The sequence below is a fragment of the Bos taurus genome, chromosome X (assembly GCF_002263795.3).
Source record: "Bos taurus isolate L1 Dominette 01449 registration number 42190680 breed Hereford chromosome X, ARS-UCD2.0, whole genome shotgun sequence".
NCBI classification, from domain to species: domain Eukaryota; kingdom Metazoa; phylum Chordata; class Mammalia; order Artiodactyla; family Bovidae; genus Bos; species Bos taurus.
Genome location: NC_037357.1, coordinates 102,362,425 through 102,386,254, shown reverse-complemented (window position 1 = coordinate 102,386,254; position 23,830 = coordinate 102,362,425). Strand labels below are relative to the sequence as shown.

At 35.3% G+C, this 23,830-nt stretch overlaps 1 protein-coding gene and 1 pseudogene across 4 annotated transcripts in view; one reads left to right on the top strand and one right to left on the bottom strand.

Moving 5' to 3' along the window:
- The window catches only part of USP9X (ubiquitin specific peptidase 9 X-linked), a 116,965-nt gene that overhangs the window by 50,834 nt on the left and 42,301 nt on the right, over positions 1–23,830 (top strand). For 2 of the 4 annotated variants that reach the window (XM_002700207.7, XM_002700206.7), the window contains exons 12-21: positions 1,018–1,224; positions 2,565–2,701; positions 3,866–3,999; positions 8,950–9,037; positions 13,756–14,098; positions 16,327–16,422; positions 17,184–17,395; positions 19,179–19,419; positions 19,764–19,913; positions 20,739–20,859. In XM_002700207.7, the coding sequence (XP_002700253.1) occupies positions 1,018–1,224; positions 2,565–2,701; positions 3,866–3,999; positions 8,950–9,037; positions 13,756–14,098; positions 16,327–16,422; positions 17,184–17,395; positions 19,179–19,419; positions 19,764–19,913; positions 20,739–20,859 (1,729 nt within the window). Of the gene's footprint in view, positions 1–1,017; positions 1,225–2,564; positions 2,702–3,850; positions 4,000–8,949; positions 9,038–13,755; positions 14,099–16,326; positions 16,423–17,183; positions 17,396–19,178; positions 19,420–19,763; positions 19,914–20,738; positions 20,860–23,830 lie in introns of all 4 variants that reach the window. The other 2 variants (XM_010822080.4, XM_010822079.4) reach the window with 1 other exon arrangement.
- LOC101904768 (chromobox protein homolog 3-like) lies at positions 10,812–11,613 on the bottom strand (annotated as a pseudogene).

Sequence of the window (23,830 nt, the reverse complement as noted above, 5' to 3'; positions counted from 1 at the left end):
TTCCTTTCATAATTTTAAGGGGTTTGGAGGAATTAGAAGTATGCATTCCAGTTGACTTCAAGATATCCTGTATTTATCACATTGTTAATGTCTGTGTAATAATTCCATTGAAAGAATCCTCTGTAATTACTTAATTATCCTGCTGTTTGCCATTTGGTTGCTTTCAGTTTATTTTCCAATAAACCACCAATTACCAACTTTATACATATACCTTTCCTCATATTATTTAGCAGCGTCCCTGGTTTCTACCCACTACGTGCCACTAGAGCATACACACAGACACACACACACACACCATTATATAAACCGGGTGTTTAAAAAGTAGTATTTTAGGGAGGGTTTTTTGGTTGTTTTGTTTCTTTTCTATTTTAGAACTTTTAAATGAGTGGCCAGTCTTCTACTAAATTGAAATAGCATTGTATCATGTCTGTAAGTTAGAAACTTTTTAGATAATAACAGACTTTGTTATAGACTTTTTTTTTTAATGTGTGCAGTGCACATTGCTTTTTGATTTATTATGAATATTTTTGTATATCAAGTTGTCTTTAACATCTTTTAATATAATTTTAAAGGTACAAATGACAGACTGAATCTAAGGCATTAGTTTTCAGCCGGAGGCTCTTCTGCTTCCCAGAGATACTTGGCAATAGGTGAAGGTATTTTTGGTTGTCACAGATAAAAGCAGGAGTTGCTACTGGCTTCTAGTGGGGTAGAGGCCAGGGGTGCTGTTAAACTTCCTAGAGTGCACAGGACAGCCCCCCACAACAGTTTTGCTAGTCCAAAATGTTGGTAATACCAAGACTGAGAAACCCTGATCTATGGTATTTAACTGTAAATGGAGATTTTTTTGATTTTTCTTGGAGTTTATATCTGTCATCTTATTGCTCAAATACCAGTTGAATAATTCTGTGCTCAGCTGTGTTGTTTCTCTGATGAATATTGTTTATCTAGTGACACTTTTAAGCAGTGATGAATAAATAGGTGTTGTTGCCATATCGTTTAAAATTTATTTTCTAGGCCAGTTGGACAAATGCAAGTAAAAAGCAGCGAGAAAAGTTACTTGAGCTGATACGTCGTCTTGCAGAAGATGACAAAGATGGTGTGATGGCACACAAAGTGTTGAACCTCCTCTGGAATCTGGCCCATAGTGATGATGTGCCTGTAGACATCATGGACCTGGCTCTCAGCGCCCACATAAAAATACTAGATTATAGTTGTTCCCAGGTAAGGGTGTGCGGTCTTGCTCACTTTTTGTGACCTTTCTCTTTCACGATGAGGATGGCTTTTAGATATAGAATAGTTCTAGGTTTTTCTGACATTATTTTTGAAGTGATCTTTAAGAATTGACATACTTGGTTCATATAAGTCTGCCTTCCTCTGTCTCTTATGTCTTAAATTTTCTGCATCATCTGAAAACATTTTAGTCTTCTTGGTAGAAAGACAGTGTAAATAAGTTACAAAGTCGTGGTAATGTCAGGTGTATGGTGCTAAATACCAGTTTCAAGTAGATCATAAGATACTAAAGCTAATTATGGCCTTTAGAGGTAAGAGAAGTTAGGTTTTCTTTGCTTCTTAGGGAAGTTAAGAAAAATTAATAGAATTTCCTAAACTCTAAAACATGTAGTGCCTTCCCTATAAGTAAGTCATACAACTTCCCTGCATTTTAACTTGTAGCATGTGTATCTTTTAATTCATGATAAAACGAATATTCCTGAAAAACTAATTTTCCTGCTTGTTAAAACTATTTGCTGTACTGATGAACTGAAATTTAGAGAAAAACCAAGAGTTCAAGCAGGTGTAGGTGTTTTTTAACTATACTTGTGATAGTTCATTAAGTATTTGGCATATCAAATAATAAGAACCTCGAGTTTAAATTATTTCATTAAACACACAAACACAAAAGTCATTTTATTAAATTTTTAGGTACACAAACCTGTATTTCTGATTACTATGGACTCAGGGAAGGAGTAAAGTAAATAAAGTATGAGAAGTAAAAATATTTGGAGATAGTTTTTATTTTATAACATTAGTTTTTAATTGCTTATCACTGTTTCTATCTCTCTCCTTGTGTGTATGTGGAGATGTCCTTATTTTTATTTTCGGTGAATTTTTTTCATTCAGTTGCTGTACCATTGTTTCCTTGGTAAAATACAAATTTTCTGTGTTCTTAACAATGGTAAAAACAAATCCATACAGAGTAGCAATTGGAGTTACATGTTTGCTGGATTTTTATTATATGGTAGAATCTCTTAAAACATTGGATAAAGCTTAAATGCCTACCTCCTGGCAACTTTTAAAATCAAACTTTCTGTCAGGGTGCTTAATACCTTTCAGTAGATATATCTGAATCCATGTCATGTTGAGTTTTTATAATAGTATTTAGGAGCTTTGGTAGTATATGTGGAATAAAAGCATGTTTAAAGCAGCTTTTTTTATTATTAAATTCTTTACTGCAATGATGCTGGTATTACAAGAAGAGCTGTATTTGGTAATTCTCAAACTAATTTGGAGGTAGAATTCTTCTGAGTATTGACCTATATAAAAAACTGCAATTGTTTCTTAAGGACCGTGACACACAGAAGATACAGTGGATAGATCGCTTTATAGAAGAGCTTCGTACAAATGACAAATGGGTGATTCCTGCACTGAAACAAATTAGAGAAATTTGTAGTTTGTTTGGTGAAGCACCTCAGAATTTGAGGTAAGACTTAACAGAAAATTTCAATATTTTTAATTACATATTTTACTGAAAAGAAACATTGTTTGGTGAAACCAGGTTTTAAGAAAACTAGAGTAGGGTGACAGGAAGCTTACACACTAAATTCAAACAAAAGAGGATTCCTTTATCACATCCACTTCTTTGATTTTACTGACGAAGAAGACAGAATTTAGTGATAAGTATCAGAATAGAGGTGATAATACCGCCTTCATGTTGTCTATTCAGTTCATATAACCAGAAAGTCCAAGAACAAATTATTTCAGTAACTAAAGTTTGGCATGTAAGATATTTAAAGTTGGCTATTTAACAGAAATTTAGCTAAAATAAATCAGAAAAAAAGTATTTTCAAACTGTACCTTGTCATCTTTCATCATTTAAACATACATGCAATCTAATATTTGAAATTAACTTTAAAAATTAACTATTTAAAAAACCAGTAGCTTTATTTTACTGTGAAGACTTACATAGTATGACATTTCAAAGTCAATAAAACATTAACTATTTCAGAGTGAACCGATCATGGAAAGATAACATCTGTAAGAAAGAAAAATTAATGGATTAGCATAGATACTGGTGAAAAGGCAAACAAAGCAAGAGGGACAAAATGAAATGAGGAATGACATTAATAGACAGAAAACACGCCACTGAAAGTACATTGGCATACTTGCTAGAAATAAGAGAGAATTCTGTACTTTGGCTAATAAAATTTTAATGAAAGCCCTTTCTTTGATTAAATCTCCACTACAATTACAACATAAATCTTCGTAGTGCTAATGTTACAAGAAATGTTTCTGTTTTATAACTCTGATAATCATGTAAAGTTAGAAGCACCTAGGTACTACTATATATAGTATAGAAGAAGACATCAATCATTGATTTTTCCCATGGTGTGAATTGGAAAATATTAATGCATAGTTTTTGTATAAAGTAAGAATAATGGAATTAATGTCTTATTTTTGAGGCATTGATTGTTTTCTTTTAAATTGCTTAATATTATCATTAAAGTAAATGGCCAAGTTAATTCTGTTACGAAGGAAACCATTTTAAGTTTTTAAATTAGGAGCTAAGAATTTAGATTATATAAGCTCTTTTGATTACAGCAGCATTTAATTGCCTAATTATATTGTTAAGTTCTTCTCGTTTCAGTCAAACTCAGCGAAGTCCCCATGTATTCTATCGCCATGACTTAATCAATCAACTTCAGCACAATCATGCCCTAGTTACTTTGGTAGCAGAAAACCTTGCAACTTACATGGAAAGCATGAGGCTGTATGCTAGAGGTATGTATTGTAAGCTAACATGAGCTATGGGAAATCACAGCAGTTTCCCTTCCCAGCTTTTTTTTAATCAGTTACCGTAGAAGTGACAACAGATATATTTTTAAAGATGCAAGGTAGTTGGTTTTATAAATTGTGTTCCGTTATGAGCTTGTGACCTTCTTTTACTTCTGAATCTTACACACCCTAAACTCCAGGCCAGCAGTTCAAGGCTCTTTAGTAAGCGCTTGCCTTTCTTACTCTCCTTCTTAAATTGATTTCTTTTTCTTCCCTGCCTGGGAGCTCTGCCGCCTCTACTACAATTGTTTGTTACCTTTCTAGGTATGTACCTGACTTGGTTCCATCCTGTGTTTCCTTCCTACCACCACCTTTATCTTTTTAAAGTCTATTCTTCCAAATACCATAGTTCTTTTGTAATCCTAAGTCTGTCTCTCATAAGTTCTTCAGACTTTATTAATTGAAAGTTTATGAGATCCGAGACTACTAGAGTCCACATTTTACATTGGATTTCAAAGTGTGAATTTGTTTTAACGTGTTCAGGTGATTTCTGTGGTGTCAACAGGCAGTTTTTAAGCGCCTGCCATATATGGAGCTCTGTTTCAATTCAGACGACAGTTGTGTCTGAATGTGTGTGCTAGAGTGCAGATGGGTTGTTGGTACATATTCCTCTGTCTTACACCAAATTCATAGGCTCCAAAATAAACCCCCAAACTTTCTTGTAGGTTGAAGTTGGTCCCCATAGCCACAGAAAGAAAACTTTATATTACCAGAGAGGTAGAATTAACATAATGGATATTGAACATACCTCTCCTTTAACATATTAAGAGTCTGCAGAAGCCAATATATGTATTAAAAATGAGGATATTTCTCATACCTCTATTATTTGAAGATTTAGATTGTTGGCATTGTTGAATAAAATTCCAACAAAGGCTCTTACACATTGCAAGGATAATTTTCCTTAACACTTCAGGTACATACATACATTCCCATATAAAATTCAGGTAAACATAATTGAAAAATGAAGCAGCTCTCAGATACCTGAGCTGATTTTGTTGACTGTCTTCCATTTACCACTCTGAGCATAAGCAATCTAAGCATCAGGCAACTGATAGGCACCGGGCAGTGATCTTTTATTGTTTCATTTCTTAGTTCCTTCTAAGTAGCATGCTAGAAGAATCATGGCAATATATGAATGCAGCCAACATTTTGGACATGTTTGCATGTGTCAAACAAAATCTGAGAGAGGTATAAGCTTAGTTTAATGTAATTGATTCTTCATTATGATGTCACCTCCTCTTTCTGGTACAGTGCCCTCAACAGAAGCTAATGCAGGCCTTTCCTGCCCGCCCGCGCCCCCCCCCCCCCCCCATGAAGCCTTAATATAAATCACATGACTCCATTGCTAATTTTTACATACTTTATTTGCATATGGTATTTCATTTAATTTCGTTGGCACAGGTTGAGACACCTACTGTAGAGGCTATCAGGAGATGATACACATGCAATTCAGCCTCACTCGAATTTTCTGCTCCTTTTAGTCAAATTCTACATGAGTCTTTGCTTCATCTCAATTGCATGGACTTAACATCTTCAGGCTTTAGTTTCCCCTTCTTATATTATCTGTATCTTCATAAAATAAGAGCTGTGAATCTGCACAGATTGCCTAGATTTGAAACATGACCTAACGTATTAGGTGTATGACCTTGAACAAGTTATTTATGCTAGAATAATCCCTGGCACATAGTAAGCCCTTGAATTTTTGTTGCTATGTTCCCCTGAGTTTATTGGAACCATACCTTCTGTTTGTCCTAACCTTTGATATACCTTTTCTTCCTCTATTATAGTACTTCTTCTGATTAATACTGAACAGTCTCCAGCTAGTAAAATTCTCCTATTAAAACAGACTTTTCACAGCATTTAGAAATTGGTGGTTGATGATACCATCAGTCACCAATTTTCAAGTCTATAATTCTAAAATAAATTTCTTTTAGCCTCTATAAAGTGTTGCATGGATCTCATTAGGTATGAGACATTATTCAGTAGCATAATATCAGGCTCCTGCTGCTGCTAAGTCGCTTCAGTCGTGTCTGACTCTGTGCGACCCCGTAGACGGCAGCCCACCAGGCTCCCCCGTCCCTGGGATTCTCCAGGCAAGAACACTGGAGTGCGTTGCCATTTCCTTCTCCAGTGCATGAAAGTGAAAGTGAAGTCGCTCAGTCGTGTCCGACTCTTAGCGACCCCATGGACTGCAGCCTACCAGGCTCCTCCACCCATGGGATTTTCCAGGCAAAAGAGTACTGGAGTGGGGTGCCATTGCCTTCTCCAATACTTAAGTATTACATGTTTAGAGGGAGAATCACAGACATCCTGTTTATGTTTTATAAGCCCAGAAGCTCATCTGTAGCAAAGTGGAAGGCCTCTCTATTCCTATTTAGCAGAGAGGGATCTTTTTACTTCTTGACGTTTTGTTATTATTGTTTGGCTTTCACTGGGTGTTTTCAAAGCTCTTCTATATGTTCAGGGTCCTGGCTCTTCAAGTGCTGCCACCTAAATAGAAGGGAGAGAAGGCTGAAACTGGTGGGTAAATTTGATAGACTAGTTATTTGCATAGTCTGAAAGTGTCTCCCCACGAATTCATTAAAAAGAAAAATAGTAACTTTACAGTGGAGAAACCTGGTGGAAACCACATTCACCAGGTGATCATAGTTGATGTGAATACTGCCATAGAGTGACACACACTGTTCCCCCGATGGTGATTCTTTGAGGTGGCCAGAGGGTCATTTCTGTGGTACTCTGCCAAATACCTAGCTTGAATCTGATCATAAAAAAGCATCAGAGAAGCCTACATTAAGCAACAGGCAACAAAATTGGCTCATAGTTTTATAAAAGGTCAAGAAATAGAAAGGATGTTGAATTCTCCAGATTAAAGAAGAGTTAAAAGGCACGACAACTAAATGCAGTGTGTTCGATCTTGGATTTGGAGAAAAGAAGGCATAAATGGGAATTATTGGTAAAATTATAATTGGAGTTATTTTTTGGTTATCTTAATTTGGGGTGGGGGGAGATTGGGCAAGGACGCCACTGGAATTTAGTAGATAGAGGCCTGGGATAGTGCTAGATACACTGCACTTCCCAGGGCAGTGCCGCAGCAAAGAATTATCCACTCCAAATGTCAATAATGTGCTGTTGAGAAGGCTTGGATTAGATAATATTATTTTATCAGTGTTAATTTGATAATTGTGTGGTTATGTAAGATAATGTCTTTGTTATTCGGAAATACTCATTGCAGGATTTAGGGACTTGTCAGCTCACTCTCAAATGGTTTAGAAAAATTATACACATGCATGCATGTATGTAATGACTAATCAAGCAAATAGGGCAAAATGTAAACAGCTGGTGATATGGGTAAAGGTGATGAGGGTTTCTAATATTTTTTAAGCTCAATTTTGAAATTATTAAAACTTCCACTAAAAAAGAACCTGCAAAGTAAACAAAGCTGTGAGTAAACTCCTTGGTGGGGGTGGAGGTAGTCCATTGTTTATTCAGATCCTTTGATGCTCTGAAAAAGAAAATTGCTGACATAGTGGAAGAGAATTCTGTTCAGTTTCTTGAGAAGACCTCTTGAGAATTAGTGCTTTGAGCACTGATGAAATTGAATTTTGGGGGAGTAGACTATGTGTTTAGGACTTTGGGTAGATTGCAGTATATATAGATGTAGAAAGCAGGTAGTCGTAATACATTGGGCTGCTTTTCTTCACCAAAGCATCAAAAGATGTTTCTAAACATCGTAAATGTTTCCATCTTTAAATGTTTCTTCTCTGAACAAGATTTTGTTCAGAGAAAAAACCTCACTATTTTTGAAGACATTGATTACCGTTACTATTTCTTAAGGGTCTCACTCATTTAGAACTCGTTGGCACCAGCACACATGTACCTTAAGGTTCAGGCTATGAAAACACCAATAATTAATGCTAAGGGGAAATTACACAGTTTCTTATTCCTCCATAACTTTCATCAGCTTTCTGGGAGAAATGCCACTGTTCCTGAGAGGTTGACAGCACTTGTTCAGAACATTTGCTTCAGCTTTCTTCTGCTCTAAGTCACAAATCAACCTGAACATTTCCAGATCATATGACTTTTTCTAATAAATTAAAAAAACAAAAACAGAAAACACTCTCCAAGATGTTTTTAGGACTGGAGGTGCTTTTAAAGATGATTTTTTTTTTTTTTTTTTTGCTCTGCTCTTCCATTGCAAACACCGAGGCTCTTTCCCCCCCCCCCCCCGTTGTATGATATACTCTAATGAAAGTAAAATCAAAGGGTTTACTGGCTTTTAACTTTTTTGTTTAAGAATTTCCAATTTAGGCTAGACCTTGTGACCAGTACCTACTCATACTCATGATAGAAGGGTAGATTTTCTTAGATTTATCTAAGACTTTCTTTCATAACAACATGGTGGTGATAATTACGGTATGATAACTTCATTATATAGAGGAGCATCTTGTGTTACTCTAATGTCCAGATAAAAGTAGATAAAAGTTAATAATATAATTTTTTATAACTACATTTTTTTTTCCCATGAAGACATTTCAATGTAACAGAAAGGAAATTAGAGAAAAAAGTTTGTCTTGGTGGTCAGTTCATAGACCATTCAGGTCAATCTTATGCTGTAATCAGACATTACTTCATTATATATGAAAATTGGACAGAGGGTTGTATGAAGAATTATTTTTGATGACACATTTAACAGACCATTTTCTTTTGGTTAGAAAAAAGGGACGATTATTTTGGTTGGGTAAAAAGATGGATAGAAATTATGACTAATAAGTAAATTTCAAATTGCCTTTAATGATAAAGAATTAATGATCTTTTAACGACTTGTTTTCCTTCGATTAAAGTCAGCAATGATATGGGTAACCATGTGTATAATGCACAATTTTTCTTAATTTGCAGACCATGAAGACTATGACCCACAAACTGTGAGGCTGGGAAGTAGATACAGTCATGTTCAAGAAGTTCAAGAACGGCTTAACTTCCTTAGGTTTGTTTTAAACAATTAGTGTTGCTCTAAGACACAGATAAAGAATGTCAAGTTGATATGCTGTATGGCTAGGTCTTTGTTAGGTGGCTCTTGTCACCTTTGATTTTTCCCATCTGGAAATCCTTATATGAAAGTCACAGGACATTTCCCTTTGTGTTCATGATTAAATATTAAATTATTGACTGAGTGTCAACTTTTCTTCTTTGCAGTATTTGAAAAGAACATATTTAAACCTTTTGTATAGACTTCTGGTCTTCATATTTGTTTATATTAGGAATATATTTAGTCTTTAAAGAACAAATTTCCATATTTGACACAGCCGGCTGGAGAACCATATTAAGGAAATGGGGACAAAAGTCTTGTTGGACCAGTACCCTAAAAGAGTGGTTTGAGTTCTCTGGTGCTTTGTTTATGCTAACAGCGGCTGACAAAAGCAGCCTGAGATTATGTGTTAATAACATTCTGTTGGGGATAGAGAAAGGAGATTTATTCCCATAGTGAGTGAGTGAGGGCGTGAAAGTCGCTCAGTTGTGTCTCACTCTTTGCAACTCCATGGAATTCTCCAGGCCATAATGCTGGAGTAGGTTGCCGCTCCCTTCTCCAGGGGATCTTCCCAACCCAGGGATTGAATCCAGGTCTTCCACATTGCAGGCAGATGCTTTACCAGCTGAGCCCCCAGAGAAGCCCCTTATTCCTGTAAGCCAAAGCTAAATGTAGTCCAGGGCTTGATACACTCAGTGATTAGCTTTTTTTTTTTTTTTTTTTTAAGGAATATAAAACTATTTATTGACCACTGTTCACCAGTATTTATAATAAAGTAAACAATATACAGCTGAATAATATTCTGATTACTACAAAGTTATTGTTTTTCTTGGCTTCTGCTGAACTAGTAACCCAAAATACTGAGAAAATTGAGCCTTCATGTAAGGAATGGATTGGAGTCAAGTCTGAAAATACATGTAGGTCAAGCGTAGATTAGAAAAGTTTGTTCACTCATTTATTCCTGTAGATCGTAAACTGCCAATATTTAAAAACTATCTGATTAGGTTTCCATGAAACAAATCTGAGACATCCCATGTATCACAACCTTTCCTAAATATAGCACAGAGACTTCAATTTCTTATAAAACAATGGTTCACCAAAAGGAATCATCAAGTGTCCATTTAATTAAGTTTTGCTTTGCTATATTAAAACATACCAGAATTTTTCTACTTTTTTCATTTGATTGGGAAGGTGGTTGATAGTGATAAAAATTTTCCTTCCAGGTTTTCTGCATATAAAACTGCATTTATATGCAGATTCTGATAGGGATGCTTTAAAAAAATTACCGAATTTAAATTCCTTAATGTGTCTAATTACAAAATTATTTAATTTGAAAGGTTAAGACTTAAATTTTTAATCTAAGTTGAAGTTATTTCTTATATTGCTCAAAATGATGTAATTCCAGAACATGGGCTTATCCATGGTTATGAAAGGCTGTGGTTTAAATATATTTACCAAAATAAAAAAATTAACTCCCAAACCATTTACATATGTCTTTTATGTATACACATATAAAAAACTTAGAATGGTCCTCAGGCATATATAAGTTAAATGCAAATTCTAAATTCTGATTGAGTAATGATTATGGAGATTTCCTCCAACATTTAGAAAAACTGTTCTCTAATGCTGAGGAAATAATATACCATGGTATCAAATTATTTCCTACTGAAGGAGTCAACAGAAAGCTTTTATTTGTTCAAAGTAACCAGTGCTACAGATGGAAAAAAAAAAAAAACCAAAAAACCCAATGTAACTTTCCCAATATTACTTCAAAACAAACAAATCAAACCTGATTTTCATTAGAATGTAGTTATTTCTTCACACTAATAAATCAAAAAACCAAGACCCACATTTTATATATATATATAAAAATATATATAAAAGGCAATGCAAACAATTGTTGAGCCTCATCTTCTGGACAAGAATGCCAAGTTAGTCTCTCTTCATAAAAAGCAATTATAATTTGAGGACACTTCATATTTGCCTCTTCTGCCAGTACCAAGTCTGCCTCATCGGAATCTTTGCATTTCATGAGGAACATTAATTCTCCACTGCTGTCTGTGGCACCAGTTATTCGTTCTGGATCAAGACCTCTGGCAAAACCTCTCGGTTTATCAGCAGCATCTCAGCAGCATCTCTTTTCTTCTTTGATTTGCTATCATCAGATTCACTGTCAGACAAAGATTTTCTTTTTGTTCCATCTTTTTCTTTACCAGCTTTTTGAGAATTAAGAAATGCTTCAATTAACTCTGGACAATCTAAATTTTCTTCAGGTTCCCAAGTATTGTCTGCATCTGTAAATCCCTTCCACTTCAGGTAATACTCCACTTTCCCGTTCACTACACGGCGGTCTAGCACTCTTTCTACTACAAATTCTTCAGGTTCTGCCTCTTCAACTTTTTTACTCTTTCCATTTTGCTTCTTTCCCATTTTTTGCAATGTAGTTTTATTGGAGGCCATTTTTTATTGCAGACTTGAAGAGCTATTATTCACCGCCTCTGAGCTGCTCCGGGTCCCGGGTCTGCGACGTCTCCAGTGATTAGCTTTTAATGATTATACACTTATAGATTTAAAATTGTTTAAAATTTTTGATGATGAGAGGTTTCTTGCAATTCAGAAACCCCCATCATATATTTTCAGATCATAAGCACCCTAAGGGAAATGCCCAAATTATCAGTGCTTCAGAAAATCTATTGCATGTATTATTTTGATACATTGGGGAATTTTCTCCTGGACTGCATTAATTATAGGCTTATGGTTATTGAATTATGTGCTTACTTGGAAATATTTGCATAAGTAGTTACATTCAGATTTTAACTTGAGGGCAAAGTCTAGACACCAGAGTTAAAGAAATTTGGCCTTTGTTTAAAGCAAAATGGTTCTGTGAGTTGTAGAGGGGTTGGGGTGTGGGTGTGGTTTTTCAATTATCTGAATGAAAGAACCTTCCTCCCCAGATTGAGAATCATTGCCATAGTAAGACATTGTTATTGATTGGTGTGTGTTGTATCCTTTAGATTGCCTAGAACAGAAGAGTTGTTATAAACTTTTTTGCTAAATTAAAGTTTGGGATCAGAGAAGCTGTTTTAGTCCCTGCTCTATTAGTACTTATCTGTATGACCTACATCAGTTCTCTGAAGGCACAGGAACTGAGCTTTACTCACTTTATATTTTAACCTAATAGCAGCACAGGGAGATAGGTATTATCCCCATTTGATTAATAAGGAAACTGAGATTCACATGGCTTAAAGCTATGTTTGAAATCATGCAGCCCCGGTATATAGTTGGTTACACTACTCAACTAGGTGTATCCAGCTTCAGTCTTTGCTCTTTCTATTAGACAAGTGATTTTTTCAAACCTACTTTGGAGCCTTAGGGCTTCTGAGGAGCTTCTTCCAAGATTTCTGGACGAGCAGTGGAAGTTTTATCCCCCTTTCTCACTTCTTTCCTCCTCTTCCCAACAGTTGGAGCGGCTCTGCTTTTATTTTTTATACAGTGCCCTTCCAAATGGAATTTTTGCTTAAAGAAAGCAAAAAAAAAAGAAAAAGAAGACACACACACAACCCCAAAATGAAAACAGTTGTATTTTATCACATTGGACCTCAGTTTCCTGTCTGTAAATTAGACAGGGTGACAGGGTTAGGTAGGACAGCTGCTAGAAAGCCCTCTTTAAGCTTAACAGTCTTATGAAAATGTCAAAGACACTGGAATTAATAACTCAAAATGCTTTGAAATGAAAAGGGAACCTTAAATACATTCACCTTACTCTGTAATTGGGTAAAGAGGCACCCTTAGATTAGCTAAAAATTGTGTGAAGTTTTTCAGAATAAAACGAGATGTTCATTCTGTCATTCGGAGACGCGCCAGACAGGGTGGGTGGATGAATGCTAAAAGAAAAAGAAAGCTAACTGAAGAAACTAGGTGAAACAGAGTTCACCATTATTGTCTTTAACTAAACCTATAGTCCTCAAACTAGAAAGACCCCTGAGAATGCCACTGAATAATTGATAAGCATCCCGTTGAATTTTGACATTAAAAAGTTTAAGACATATGTATGTTACTCAGTTCAATGTGGCCAAGTGCTGAGTGATGACTATTAGATCAGATCATCAGCAGATATTAAAATTTAAGGAATTTTAACTCTTCAGTGTTATGATTTATCTGTGAAAGTTACATAAGTAGAATACCTCTTTCTCCGGTGATACCATATAAGCAGAATGCTAAAACTCAGATAGCCTATTAAACATACTTTCAAAATTGTCTGGTTTCAGAGATCAAATCAGGGAACAAATCTTTTTTTTTCTCCCACTGTATATCCTTTTGTTTTTATTGAAATATAGTTGATTTACGGTGTTTTCAGGTGTACAGAGAACAAAGGTTTGTTTTGGTTTTGTTTTGTTTTTTTTTTCCCCCTAGTTTAGGTCCAGTGATGTAGCAGAGTTCTTGGTACATTGTAGATGCTTAATATGTGCTTGCTGAATGAATGAATACCTAGTATTTTTTAGTAATAGATAAAAATTACGAAATAAATTATTTTAAGATGCTGATAAGAACTGACATCCTTTTACCTGTAGTTAAAATATAGTTGTGATAAGTGGATTATTTCCCATATATACAGATAGATTGCCTTTCAGGATAAAAATTATGTAGATCTAACTGCTAATTTTATGTTTTTCAAGATTTTTATTAAAGGATGGCCAACTGTGGCTATGCGCTCCTCAGGCAAAACAAATATGGAAATGCTTAGCAGAGAATGCAGTTTACCTTTGTGATCGTGAAGCCTGTTTTAAGTGGTATTCCAAGTTGATGGGGGATGAACCAGACTTGGATCCTGATATTAATAAGGACTTCTTTGAAAGCAATGTACTTCAGCTTGATCCATCCTTGTTGACTGAAAATGGGATGAAATGTTTTGAACGATTCTTCAAAGCTGTGAATTGTCGGGAAGGAAAACTGGTAGCCAAAAGGAGAGCATATATGATGGATGATTTGGAACTAATTGGATTAGACTACCTTTGGAGGGTAAGTGAGAAGTGGGAACTTGATAAACTGTGTATGTGATATAGTTTTTTCAAATAGGTAAGAAATCACAATTTTACATATAAATTATATGTATATATGCTGCTCTGATGCTTGTCCTAGGAGCTAGAGATAGTTCATCTTTATCTTACTATGTCATCTGTCTTTGGACTTTTTCATCTCTCTCTCCCTCCACCTCCCCTCCTTCTGCCACTGATACTCCTTTTCTCTTGGCTTAGAATCTGTCTGCCCCCGATGTGTTTAGAATGTAAGTGCACTAACCATAGAAATCTTTCATGCCTCTCCATGAAAATTATTTTCTTCCCCTTTTTAATTTAATGTAGACCTCTATTTCTTTTCAGTATTAATTTAGCTTATTATACACTTAATGCTAATATAGGAGAAAAGAAGACTTTATTTAGAAAGGCTTATGAATGTATACTTTATCAGCACTGTTTTAACTTACAATATTATATATATTTTTTAGTTGAGTTATAACTGACATACAACACCATGTTAGTTACAGGTGTACAACATAATGATTTGATGTGTACATATTGCAGAATGATCACAATCTATTGTTACAGTTTTTTTTTTTTTCCCTTGTAGTGAGAACTTTTAAGATTTACTTGGGACTTCCCTGGTGGTCCAGTGGCTAGAGCTCTGCTTTCACTGCCATGGCCTGGATTCAGTCCCTGGGCAGGGAATTAAGATCCCACAAGCTGTGTGGCATGGTCAAAAAGAAAAATGTATTGCCTTAGCATTCACTCTTTCAAATATGCAATACAGTATTATTAAATATAGCACCACGCTATATGTTACTTTGAGCCCCTTCACTCATTTGGCAAACAGCAATCTATTCTTTGTTATCTATGAGTTCAATTTTTTGTTTGTGTTTCTTTGATTTTTAGATTCTATATATAAGTGAGATCATACAGTACTTCTCTCTCTGACTTATTTCACTTAGCATAATGCCCTGAGGTTCCATCCATGTTGTAGTTATTAATATATTAGTCCTATCTTTAAATATCTTTAAAAATCTGACCTGTTCGCAGCAGTTTATATTGTTTTCTGGATATGAAATGTGTTTCTGCAAACCATAGGCAGACTGAATTGTTTATTTTAGTATTTGATTATTCACACTTTAAGTGGTTTTCAACATTTTTAAACAGCAGAAACTGCTTTTTAAAATCAAAGTTTACGTAAAACTTCAAAATGTAAAACTAGTTGAAGTGAGAAAAGAAAGCCTGGTTGGTGTTTTTTTCTTGCGACTCAGTCTCCCTGTGCTTTACTTCCTTCCCCCTCCCATGCCTTTTATAGGGTTCATCCCTAAAACTCTTCATCACAGAGTCTATACATAGTTTGAAAACCATTGATATGATTAGATGATAAAGATGGGGTGGGTAGCCTTTTATGCTAAGCTGTATTTCATGTTATCTTGATTTCCTTTAACTAATTTAAATTCCTACTTTAATATCTCACTACTTGGTTATTGTTGTTTAGTCACTGAGTCGTGTCCAACTCTTTTGCAACCCCATGGACCATAGCCCTCTAGGCTCCTCTGTCCATGGGATTTCCCAGGTAAGAATACTGGAGTGGATTAGCATTTCCTTCTCCAGAGGATCTTTGTGACTCAGGGATCCAACTTGCGTCTCCTGCATTGGCAGGCGGGGCTTCCCTGGTGGCTCACCTGCCAATACAGGAGACCCCAGTTCAATTCCTGGGTTGGGAAGATACCCTGGAGAAAGGGATAGGCTCCCCACTCCAGTGTTCTTGGGCTGCCCTGGTGGCTCAGATGGTAAAGAATCTGCCTGCAATGCGGGTGACTTGGGTTCGATCCCTGCATTGGGAGGATCCCCTGGAGAAAGGCATGGCAACCCTCTCCAGTATTCTTGCCTGGAGAATCCCTATGGATAGAGGAGCCTGGAGGGCTACAGTCCATGGTTTCATAAAGGGTCAGACACAACTGAGCAAGTAAACCCAGCACCAGGGAAGCCCACTGCTTGGTTACCAAGGTGTTGAATTGCAGGAGTAAATGATACTAATGACAGCATATTTTATTCTTAGTGAAATGTGTCTTCCTTTCTTAACTTGATTTATACAAAGACTTGAGGTTTGCTTTTTAAATTATTGAATGCTGTATTAAAAATCCTGAAGGTATGGTTTGAATGGAAATGGCCAACTAAAATATTTCTTGAAAGATATTTACACTTCAATCTTTTTTAATCTAGGTGGTGATTCAGAGTAATGATGATATTGCCAGCAGAGCTATAGATCTCCTTAAAGAGATATACACAAACCTTGGTCCAAGGCTACAGGTCAATCAGGTGAGGATTAACATGTATTAAAATTTTCACAAGTTTGAATTCTGATTGAAGAACTCTTGTTAATGAGAATTTTTTCTTTAATTCAGAATCAACTAGAAAATTTTTATTTTAACTCATATTATAAAAATATACCTAAAATATTTAGTCCACATTTCTCTCATACAAAATGCTGTCTAAATGAGTCTCGTTTTGAAAATTATCTTGAAGTGATTATTTTGAGTATAATTATAGTAGGAGATTTCAGCTGAATTTCTTTCAATTTTAACACCTCATCCTGAAATTCAGTTTTTGTGTGTCTAGATTATACTTGTTAACTTTTAAATAACCTTAGCTTTCTTTGATAAAACATAATGAGTGTTTGTTGTTGTTGTTTTTGTTTTATTGAAGTGTAGTTAATTTACAATGTTTTGTTAATTTCTGCTGTGCAGCAAAGTGACTCAGTTATACATATATACAATATGTCTTTTTCATATTCTTTTCCATTATGGTTTATCACAGGATATTGAATATGCTATGCTACTGTGCTATACAGTAGGGCTTTGTTGTTTATCTATTCCATATATAATAGTTTATTTCTGCTAATCCCAATCCTTCCCTCCCCTAACCTCTCTCCCCACTTTGGCAACCACAGTGTGTTTTATTATCAGTATAAACTCTTGTTAAATATGATTATGGTTAAATGAGATCTACCTTTAAGTTAATTGTTCCCATCTTTAATTATATAAAGCTTGAACTGTCTGTATTTGGCCCATTATTTGTAGGTGGTGATCCATGAAGACTTCATTCAGTCTTGCTTTGATCGTTTGAAAGCCTCCTATGACACTTTATGTGTTTTGGATGGTGACAAAGACAGTATTAATTGTGCGAGACAGGAAGCTGTTCGAATGGTTCGAGTATTAACTGTATTAAGGGAATATATAAATGAATGTGATAGTGATTATCATGAGGAAAGAACAATTCTGCCTATGTCAAGGTTTGTAACTGATCTACTGTGCTGCTACTTAATTGACAGTCTCCTAGCCATTGGATTTTAAAGTGATGATGTACGGGAAGAAGGAAAGGAAGTTTTTCATTTTTGAAAAAATGTTCTTAGCATCTTGCTTAAGAACAGTGTTTGTATCTTACAGAATCTTTTTTTAATAGTAGACCTTTTTTGTTTTGTTTCCTGGATCTGTTTTTTGTTGCTTTTTGTTTAGGGCATTCAAATTAAGTCTAGTTTCTTTTTATTCTGGGGGGGGGGTTTGTTTGGTGTTTTGTTTTTGTTTTTGCCATTGATTTTATTGCCCATTAAATGTTGCCAGGGATATTTTGCTGTTGAGGTGTTTTGACACCATTCGTTTCCACTTTTGAAAATAATAGTATAGTCTGATTGCAGAGTTAATTGGAAAGAACTCTTAAAATAGGCTGCTTTGACAGATAGCCAATACAGTAAGAAATATTTTCAAATGATTACTAACATTTCTTTTTTCACCCAATTTTATTGAGATATAATAGACATACAGCCTTTATAAGTTTATAATAATTTAGTACATCATGAAATTACTGCAATAAGTTTAGTGAACATTCATCATCTCATATAGATAGAAAAGAAAAGAAATGACTCTTCCTTTGTGCTAAGAAGTGTCAGGATTTATTCTCTTAACAGCTTTCATATATAACAGCATTTTGTTAATCATGTTGAACATTACATCTCTACTACTTAGTTATAACTGGAAGTTTGTACCTTTTAATCACCTTTATTCAATTCCTCACTCCCTGTCCTTCCCTCTGCCTGCTGATCATAAGTCTGATCTCTTTTTCTATGAGTTTGTTTGATTTTGAGGTATAATTGACCTACAATACTATGCTAATTCCTGGTATACAACATAGTGGTTGAATATTTCATTACAGATCACCATGATAAGCCTAGTTACCACCTGTCCCGTGACTCTTACTTTGTAACTGAGAATTTGTGCCTCTTAAAATTTCCCTTACCTAATTCACTCATATTTGGGTCTATTAATATTTCTCTTAAGGTTTTACCATTTAGTAATTTCAAATAATATGTATAATTTAGAAATATTTATTGAATATGAGCCATTAGTATTTAAGAGTTCTATTTTTAACCATGAAATTATTTAAATTGCTCCTTGAATATGTTTTTTATTTTTTTGCTTCTTACCTGCAGAAAATAATATGCCAACATAAGTATCATTGAGGGGATGAGTTTGGGTATTAGTTGGGCTTTTATAGCATAAAAATAAGTGATATATTACTCATGTCTCTTATAATGTCTTATAACTAGATACCTACAAACTGAGTACAAGAGTAACAACTATGATTGTTGGGTTTTGAAGATTACTTATAATATTTGGAATTAAAAGGAGCAGTAAATACTTGTTTTTAAGATCCTAAAAATAATATGGGCTTCCCTCGTGGCTCAGATGGTAAAGAATCCTCATGCAACATGGGAGACCTGGGTTTGATCCCTGGGTTGGGAAGATCCCCTGGAGGAGAGCATGGCAGCCCACTCCAGTATTCTTTCCTAGAGAATCCCCACGAACCGAGGAGCCTGGCACGTTACAGTCCATTGGGTTGCAAAGAGTCGGACATGAGTGAGCAACTAAGCATAGCACACAAAAATGATATGTCTTTAACTCATTTTTCCTTGTTTAGTAAGAAAATATTCCATTTTAAATTCCTAGCTTTATTTTCTTAGCAAGAAGATTGAAAGTCTGCTGAATACGATGATGTTTTCCCTTTTTTTATTTCCCCAGAGCTTTCCGTGGTAAACATCTCTCTTTTATAGTTCGATTTCCAAACCAAGGCAGACAGGTTGATGACTTGGATGTATGGTCTCATACAAATGATACAATCGGTTCAGTACGACGATGTATTCTCAATCGTATCAAAGCCAATGTAGCTCATACAAAAATTGAGCTCTTTGTGGGTGGTGAACTGATAGATCCTGCAGATGATAGAAAATTGATCGGACAATTAAACTTAAAAGATAAGTCGGTAAGTATCTATAATTACCAAATTTTTCAAGAAAATCAAGCCTGGGACTCTCAATTTAGTAGTCAGCATTTCAATCAATAAATATTAATGAAGCATCCGTTATATGTGTGACTGTATTAGGTGTTTGAATTACTGTAACACTGAGACAGTCATAATGGTACCTACAATATAGCAGAGGAAAAGATTTCTAAAAACAAAACAATTTAAGTGATTAGGTTAGACAATAGTTATAAATTATATTTCTGAAAAGATAGCATGTAGTTTTTTGTTTTGATTGGTATATATCACTACTGTTTTGTGTATTTTTCCTTGTCTTTGATACTAACTTATATATCATTTTTTAGCTAATTACAGCCAAACTTACACAGATCAGTTCCAATATGCCTTCAAGCCCTGATAGCTCTTCTGATTCCTCAACTGGGTCTCCTGGAAACCATGGTAATCATTACAGTGATGGTCCCAATCCAGAAGTGGAAAGCTGTTTGCCTGGGGTGGTGAGTAGATAGTTTTGAACTATCGTATGCAAGGCATTATGCTAGATTATTTAAGAACGTGTATAGAATAGTTCTTTTTTTTTTTTTTTTTTTTTTTTGAGCTTAAAATTTATTGTGGCAAAATATCAAATAACTGTACATAACTGTATAGTTGTTAACCATCAACTTTCAAATAGATCCTTTGAAAGGTGATTGTAACTTGGTTGAAATTTTAAAAACCACATTTTATATAGATAGAGTGCCATTATATTTATATAAAACTAGCCTATTATACAACTCAATTATAATTTGTAAGTTCACTGAGAAAAATAGCACTGTATTTTGTATTTGTGCCACAAAAAATGAATTCTTCAGAACTGTTTCTGTAGGAAAATACCCACAGTCTTTCTCAGATCGCCAGTAACGTAATTTTGTTTCTAAAGAAAGTAACTTCTCCCTCCCTTACCTCCCCACAAAAATTTTAATAATACCAGCCGCTCTAGTGTCAGAAGAGTTGGCTCTCTCAATCAGTTGGATTAGGAATTTAACTGTTAGTGGGGCATGGCAGCCGTTTGTTTATACAGAATCTGACTTGTATGAATAATAAGAATAGTTTAACAAAATAGTAAAAAAGCTGTCAGACACAAAGTACTAGAGGTGGCTTGGATAATATATTCAGTCTACATTACGAAGGATTTGTAAAGGTGAGAAGATGTGTAGGCCGACCATTTCAGGATAGAAATGACAGAAGCAACAGTATGGAGATTAACAAACACATTTATTTGGGGACTCTCCCTTTGTGGAGGTGTAATTTACAGATAACATTCCGTGTATTTTGTATTCTAGATAATGTCACTGAATCCCAGATACATCTCTTTCCTTTGGCAAGTCGCAGACTTGGGTAGCAGCTTAAATATGCCACCTCTTAGAGATGGAGCAAGAGTACTTATGAAACTTATGCCACCAGGTAAGAATTTCCTTCGTAAATAATTATGGTGTTGATAAAGTACATGTTGGACAGGAATGGGTTTGTTAACAAATTCTGTTCCTAGATGGAAAATAATGGGAGTTGGCAAACTTCAGCTCACTGGCTAAATCCAGCCCACTGCCTGCTTTTTGAACAGTCCAAGAGTTAAGGATGGTTTTTACATGTTCTAATTGCTAAAGAAAAGAATCAAAAAGAATATTTTGTGACTTACGAAAATTATATTACATTAAAATTTTTATATCCATAAACAAAGGTATTGGTGTACAAGCTCTGCTCATTCATGTACATGCTGTCTGTAACTGCTTTTGTCATAGCATAGCAGCAGTTATGGGAGAGACCATATGGCCTGCAAAGCCTTAAATATTTACTATCTGGCCCTTGACAGAAAACATTTTCTGACCCTTGGACTGTGTTCTGGGTCATGTGTCATCTATAGCATTGTTTCTTTTTTATTCCTGGGAAACAGCCATTTTCAATTTGTAGCTTTTATTATCTGTGTGTGTTATCTGTAAATAATACCCTCACGCAACTGTCAGTTTTACCTACCTACCTACTGATTTTCCATTGTGTAAATGAAAAGTTATTTCCACATTCTTCCCATTTTTCCTTCTTCCTTTTTTTGTGCCACATGACATGCAGGATCTTAGTTCCCTGATCTAACCCGAGCCCCCTGCAGTGAAAGGGCAGAGTCTTAACCACCGGCCCTGTAGGGAAATCCCTCCTCCAGTATTTTCTTAAAATCATATTCAGCATTTATGTTTTTAAGAGTATGTGAAAAGTAGTTTGCTAGATTAATGGCAGCTTTTTTTTTTCAGGGCTTAATTTTCCCTTTTCATTTTCTTGGTTTTCTATACACCTATCACTAATTCTTCCCATGTATTCTCTAATAATCTCTCAAAATAATTTTCCATTATCATGGGTATTATATGTCAGCTCCACTGTTGTCCTGGAATTTTTCTTTTGCCTCCTCTCATCTGGTTGCTGTTTGTTATGCAGTTACCATTTTGGGACTTCTTTCTTCAGCCTTCCTATGGTAGATTCATGTTCATCAGCTCCTATGTCTTGAGCCTTTCTTGAGGGACTCTGTTATCTTTCTGAGGCACACCTTCATGCATTTATTTCAGAAGGGGTACATGGGAGGTGGTTTGGTTTGTTTGTTTCCAAAACAATACTAATCTGAATAATAGTTCACATTTGATTAGTAGTTCAGCTTTGTGGTGGCATCCTTAACTTTTTCTAGCTCTTCTGTTAACTTCTTGACCCCAGATGTTCTAGTGTTAAAATTTTAAGATCTTCCTCCAAGGAATCCTTTCCATAGGATTTTGTTTTTCATGAACACATTTCAGTGTTTGTGCGCTAATAGATGTTTTCGTCTAAAACCTAATGTTCTACACAGTTATGAGCTGAAAATAAGAGTCGGTGGAGAGAATTGGACCAGATCATTCAATTCTATACAACTTTAAAAAGTTTAAAAAAACTTTTTGGAAACATTTACTACCTTACAGAAAAGTTGTAAGTACAATTCAAGAACTCCAAGAACGATAGAGTAGAGCCTTGCTTCTCCCCTGTAAATTAATGTGTGATCACTATTTACTCATAGATTCTTATTTTCTCCATCGGGTTATAGCCATTACGTTGTTGTTGCTCAGTTGCTGAGTCATATCCGACTCTCTGTGACCCCATAGACTGCAGGCGCTCCAGGCTTCCCTGTCCTCCACTGTCGCCCAGAGTTTGCTCAAGTTCATGTCCATTGAGTCGGTGATGCTATCTAACCACCTTATCCATAATAGCCATTACAATCATTATTTATTTTGATACTCAGTTGTCCCAGTCACGATCAGTGGATGTACGCACTGTGTTTTTATATGAACCCAATGCTTTTTTAGATGTAGCTTAGATATAGTTTTATCATCTTTCAAGTACTTTTTACTTTCTGGCACGAGATATTTAAAGTTCATGGTAGTGCTTTCTCTATTCCAGCCCTAGAATCGGGCATTTCTCCTTTTAGCAAGGGGGAGGGTACTCTGCTAGAAACCAGAATGCAACAGCTAAATTGTGCTCGTAACTACTGCGGTGTTCTTGTCACCTAGGCCTTTTCTTTGATCTGAGGAAGTAATACACACTTAAATACACACACATTTATATCAGAAAACCAACATGGACTCATACTGACTAATCCTGCTTTTTAGTTTTTCTGTATTCCATATTTGTCTCTATTCTCTGCATTAGTGAGACATCTGCTTCCCAGCTTTATCAGTGTGTTGGGGAGGGAGATAGAGTAGAAAGTTGCTTCTTTTGCAGACTTCAGTCACTCTGTCTGTATCTGCTAAGTATGTTTTGCTTTCATATCCTTAACTTTCCTAGAATTTGGTGGGGTGCTAATTTATAGGTACCCTTTTTCTTTCTCCCCAAAAAGCACTTCTTGGGTTCAGCTAAGCCAGCTATTAATATCTTCCATCCCCTCTACACCTTCAATAATTTGCCGACATCTCTAACGTTCTTTCCACTCCTTTCAGTGTCTTTATTCTTTCTGAGTTCATGTATTTTAATTTATTCTCATTTTAGTGAAGTTTATTGCTGATAAATGCAGTTCAGTAATTGGCCTAGATAAATTTTAAAACTGTCTTGTGTTTCCATTGTCTCCTTTTTCTAAAGTAGACACCATGTTGACCTTTCTTACCCCATCCTGAGTTATATGGTATAGAATCAATTCAGATGTTAATTAGATTCTTAAATAAAGCTTTTCTTAATGACTTGATTTAATTTGATCTTTATCTGTTGTATTGCTTAGAATTTATTTTACTTACCTAGTATTCGAGTCACAGTTGTTGCTTGATATATGCAAATTCAACTTTAATATTTGAAAGGGCCATCTCATAATCCCTGATCTTGTGGTTGGAGCATACTGCCACCAGGTGGTGAGAGGGAGCTCTTGCCAGGCAGCTCAAGC